General features: G+C 35.0%; 1 protein-coding gene across 1 annotated transcript; it reads right to left on the reverse strand.

Moving 5' to 3' along the window:
• Positions 1 to 3,742: 3,742 nt before the first annotated feature.
• On the reverse strand, positions 3,743 to 4,684 carry LOC131837908 (olfactory receptor 9K2-like). Its single transcript, XM_059183560.1, has one exon. The coding sequence runs from the start codon at positions 4,682 to 4,684 to the stop codon at positions 3,743 to 3,745; it is 942 nt and encodes a 313-aa protein (XP_059039543.1).
• Positions 4,685 to 5,789: the final 1,105 nt, after the last annotated feature.

Consider the following 5,789-nt stretch of genomic DNA (forward strand, 5'->3'; position numbering starts at 1 on the left):
TTAAACATATTTAGATCCTATTTAGAAATTCTTTGCCAGGGGCACCTGGGTGGCTCAGTGGGTTAAGCCGCTGCCTTCGGCTCAGGTCATGATCTCAGGGTCCTGGGATTGAGCCCCACATCGGGCTCTCTGCTCGGCGGGGAGCCTCCTTCCCTCTCTCTCTCTCTGCCTGCCTCTCTGTCTATTTGTGATCTCTCTCTGTCAAATAAATAAATGAAATCTTAAAAAATATATTTTTGCCAATTTCGCACTTTCTAATTTCCTGTAATGCTGACTAAACAACTCACCCTTTCCAGCCTTACAATTGTGGATGTGCAGACAGAACCAAACAAAATTTACATGTCTAATTATTTAGGTTTTGCTTAAGTCATCCAAAGTTAATTTATGTAAGTTGCCACAAAAGCAACCTAAGTACAAGATATTCAGTTGAAGAAACTGATGCCAGTTGTCTTAGTGCCAAACAATGTAAATAAATAGATGATTTTTAAATGTTGGTAAGGGTAAAAGAAACTATTTCAAAACCTAGAACCCATATTTCATAAAAATGAACAAATAGGAAAATCAGTCTCTGGTTAAAGTTCTTGTTTTCATTTTTTGTTTGTTCACAAAATTGAAATAATTAAGAAATTACTTTGAAACTAATTCAATTTTTCATATGTTCACTTCGACATTGCTTTTTTCTTTTTTTAATTATTTTATTTATTTATTTGACAGAGATCACAAGTAGGCAGAGAGGCAGGCAGAGAGAGAGGAAGGGAAGCAGGCTCCCCACTGAGCAGAGAGCCCAATGTAGGGCTCGAGCCCAGGATCCTGAGATCATGACCCAAGCCAAAGGCAGAGGCTTTAACCCACTGAACCACCCAGGCACCCCATACATTGCTTTTTTCTTATCCCATCTCTTCCCTCTTCCTCTACCTCACTAGGCTTCACAAGTAAGTAGCTTTGTCCTCACTCAGACCTCTAGAATAATAGCTTACACACATTCAAAATTTTTATTGATTTTATGACCAACATTGCTTTCAGGGGACTGGACAAAATGACATCTGATAATCAACATACGAGAGTAAGTATAACAAACAATTCAATGTCAACTCAACATTACCATATTTTACAATATCTAATCAGTTCAGCTTCTCCAATCACCATAAAAGGTGAAATCTCATAATAAGAAGTTGAAATTATCTTAAGGAAAAGACATTGAAGCAAGTTCTGGGCACTTGTCCACAGTGATTAATGTAATCATTCTAACCTATGTTAGTGAATTTCAAATCAGTGCTTAATTACCATTTACAACTATCAGAGCCAGAGAATGTTAACATCCTGGCAATAGAAAATATTATTATAAATGCCTTCACCAAAGTTCTCCATCATTACACTAAATATTAGGTAACCATCAATAATACATAAAATTTAAAGACAAAATTCAATACATGATGTTATAAGGCAATTAATATACATGCATATCCAAAAACTTGTTAATCAAGAAAGATGAATCCTGCAATACAACACAACAAATAAGTTAATAGTGTTTGAGAAACTGAGTTCACTCTTCAGCCTCTCAAGTTGGTATCGGTATTAAAAGATTTTTCTATGTGGATTTTTGTGTACAATTTTAAAATAACCCCTAAATAACAACTTGTGATGTCTATGGTGCAGAATGTAATCTTCAAAGTCTCTTGGATGTAGCAGTGTTTCATAAGCAATCCATGCATCATTTTTTTTAAAAAAAGACTTTGTCAACAAAAGTCAACAGAAGGTTGGTAAGACATTGGGATGTTCCAATGGCATCTTGATGGCACAAGTAACAAGAAAGATATACATTATATAAATTAGGCACTACTTTTCGTAGAAGGCCCAGAAAAAAAAATTACCAAAGAAAGTGTTTATGGCAATGGAAAGAAAATCATAAAGACCTTACTGAGCACCTTTGGAAGTATTCTGCCTTGGTTTTCAACTTTCCCAGATTCCTTCAAACATTTAAAGTGGAATACTTTTATCTGTTAAGGTTACAAAGCAGGAAATATGAATCAACCAGACAAAAACTAAAGCAAAAGAATCTAGGCTGTATTTTTATCCAATATTCTATTGCCTTTTCCCAACAGTTCTTAGTAACCTGCACTTGTTAGATCTACAACAGAGTAATACTCTAACAGTAATGGAAATCCAATGGAAATATATAAAACCTAAACCTAAAAAGGGTATTTTCCAGAATAATAATAATCGAGGACAATGATCACTTTCCCAAGCTGATTTGGATTCCTATTTTGCTCTCAAATAATGTTTTTCTGAAATATCAATTAAATGGTTGCCTCTGAGTACCAAAAATAATGGTAGATCCACAGGTTTAGGGAGGAGGGGATAAATATAACCTTGATATTTTAAAATAATTTTGCAGATCTCTTTCTTATATAATTATTAATCAAATCTCTAACCCTAATAAACGTTAGCCCACAACATGAATGCTTGTGTATTCATCAAAGAAAGCTTTTCTGTCTAAACAAAAATTGAAAAAAAAAAAGGGGGCCTAATCAGATACCCATGTTTTAGGCTTTCACAATGCCAAGTACATGGACAAAACTGGTCACTATATCTTATTTCTTAGGTTTAGCTTTTTTCCACATTTGATTTTGTTTGGACTTAAGTATTAACTGGCTTCAGTTATTTGAAATATAGTTATATTCTGAAATATCAGAAATTCAGCATTTCAGTTTCGCTGAATTATTACTTAGAGCACTTGTAAAAATAGTGACCTGTTATGATTTTCTCTAGAACTTGGCTTCCCTTGATACCTGTCAAATCTGTGGGTTGCTGCTGCATTAACCACTCTTCTCTCAATTGACATTTGATGCTTAGCACTAATAACAATTTTATTACTCCTTAACCAAGTTAATAAACACACTCATACATACAAAAAACATAACACATACATGCACACACTCATTAAAGTTATTGTAAGGCCTTATGATATTTTTAACTGAGAGTCTCAAGCTAATTTCATTTCAATATGATGCTTTCACTAACTGCATATTATTCAAAACATAGAAAGCATGAGTTGTAAAATATCATAAACATCCTAAAATGTTTTCATTGTATAATAGCAAAGTAGAGATGACTGTGTCATTCAAAGAAAATCAAATAAAATGTCTTAATTTATAAAATAATGCAATTTTCACATGTTTCTTCTTTGGCCACTTTAATTCGACAAAGATCACTGGTTATTCTACCTTTCCCTTTCCTCCTCATTATATTCACATGCTCTCTTATCTTTTGCCTGACATGGAAACCAAAGCATAACACTAACATTTATACTAACTACCATTTGCATATAAACCACTGGGTCACACAGTTTCTAAGTTAATCATTATATCAGGTATTTTCTGCATTTCTATTTTACTTACTCACACAGGGAAGCAAAACTATAAAATTCTATACTTCCCCATTTGCATATTACTGCCTACAGAGTGAAAAATACATAACCCTTTATAGAAATGCAGTAGATTTCCATGGTGTCCAGAATTTTCAGATTTAATATTGCCTTGAGAAAAAGTAAATATGTTATTTGGAACTTTCTTTACAGGATGTTATTAATGCTGTGGAATAAAACAGTTGAGGTGCATTTTTCCTTGAGGGGGTGGGTTTTTTTATTTTTTAAGTAAACCTGAGCTTTAAAATGCCTCAGTCTAGAAGATCAAGGATACAAAATCAGTTGGTACAAGAAACAGTAGAACAAGTGGAAGCAGATTTAAAGCACAACTTTTTTCTTCCATAGGACTTTTTTCATGGCATCTTTAACATCCTTATTTCTTAGAGAGTAGATTAAAGGGTTCAGCATAGGTGTGAACAAAATATAACATACAGAAGCCACTTTACGAAGTTCAGGGTTACTTGGAGGTGTGAGGTAGACAAAGGAGACAGTCCCATAGAGCAAACTTACAACCCCCAGGTGGGAGCTGCAAGTGGAGAAGGCTTTCTTCCTCCCTTCACTGGAGCGGATTTTTAAGACTGCAGACACAATATACATGTAAGATACCACAATAACAACTATTGTGGGCAAAATAATGAGCACAGCCAGACTAAATGACACCATCTTATTCATAAAGATATTGGAACAGGAGATCTTCTCAATTGGGTTGGAATCACAGTAGAAGTGATCAATGACTCGGGAAGCACAGAAAGACATTGAGAAGGTTACACTGATTTGAAGGATGGAACTGACCCAGCCACAGAGATAGGAACCAGCCACCAACTGCATACAGAGGCTTCTTGACATGCGGACAGTATAGAGGAGTGGGTTGCAGATGGCAATGAAGCGATCATAGGCCATGGCTGCCAGGACAAAAGCCTCTGTGACCATGAAGAGTGCATAAAGAAATAGCTGAGCCACACAACCTGCAAAAGATATGGTCTTTTTCTGAGACAGGATGTTGACCATGGCTTTGGGTACAATCACAGTGGAGTAGGAGAGGTCAATGATGGAGAGATTGCCTAGGAAGAAATACATTGGTGTGTTCAGCCGGGGATCAGTCACAATGATGCCAATCATGCTAAGGTTCCCCAAAAGAACCATCCCATAAACAATCAGGAATAGTAGAAAGAGGAGACTGTGGAGCTCTGGACGAACCCTGATGCCTACAAGAATGAAGTCAGTCACTTCTGAATGGTTGTCTCCGCCCTTGTCACCCATGGCAAATTTCTGCTTTAAAGTACAATAGAAAGTCAACAGATGAAGTTTCCATTATTTCTCTACCATCACATATAATACTTTACATTTAAAAAAAAAACTTATAGTTGACAGAATCCTTTCAAGTTAAGTCCCATTAAGTTTACACACATGAGAAAATTCAAGATGAGAGATATTTGATGTGCCTAAGGTAACAAAACTGGTTAAGGCAACACAACTGTTAAGGTTCTAACTAGAATTTGAAGGTGAAATATTTTGTATTCAAGTTTACTGTGAATTTCAACACAACAAAGTCTGATACATCCTTATGTCTTTCTATCTTGTCACACAGATGGTTTGCAAGATGTCATTTGTGATTTCAAAGTACTAAAGTCTAATTCTTGATACTAAGAAAAAGACACTTCCTTAAATTTCATTGATCATTTTACATTCATTTTTGTAATAATACTTTGCTTCAAAACAGTAAAAATAATAATCTAGCAAAAGAAAGATAAAAGTTCTTTTCAAGGGGTGCCTGGGTGGCTCAGTGGGTTAAAGTCTCTGCCTTCAGCTCAGGTCATGATCCCAGGGTCCTGGGATGAACCCTGCATCTGGCTCTCTGCTCAGCAGGGAGCCTGCTTCCTCCTCTCTGCCTGCCTCTCTGCCTACTTGTGATCTCTGTCAAATGAATAAATACAATCTTTAAAAAAAAAAAGTCTTTTCAAAATAATATGAACTTTCTACCAAAAAGAGCTCTTACAACAGCAAGTAAATTACCAAGGTGTTAACGGTCTTATTTGATATCTTTAAAAATAAAAGCAGACTTTAACTTCCGGAAAAAGTCTAATTTTATTTAAATGCAAATAAAATGTGATCAATGCCTTTAGAATTTGTATCCTGTAAAGTTTGTTGATATTGTTTTTCTCTGTATAAATCTGTCAAGAAATCCATGTCATCTCCAACTTCAAAACTTGAGAAAACATTAGAAACTTCAAAGTGAAGAATAAATCAAAATGTAAAAAGAATGTATTGGATTAAAAAGCAAGTTTTATTAAACTCTTTTTTTAAGATTTTATTTATTTATTTATTTGACAGACAGAGATCACAAGTAGGCAGAAAGGCAGGCAGA

This window comes from Mustela lutreola, chromosome 8 (assembly GCF_030435805.1).
Source record: "Mustela lutreola isolate mMusLut2 chromosome 8, mMusLut2.pri, whole genome shotgun sequence".
In the NCBI taxonomy this organism is placed as follows: domain Eukaryota; kingdom Metazoa; phylum Chordata; class Mammalia; order Carnivora; family Mustelidae; genus Mustela; species Mustela lutreola.

Bases quoted from the DNA above. Each gene is read 5' to 3' on its own strand.
- LOC131837908 (XM_059183560.1), bottom strand. From the start codon at position 4,684: ATGGGTGACAAGGGCGGAGACAACCATTCAGAAGTGACTGACTTCATT.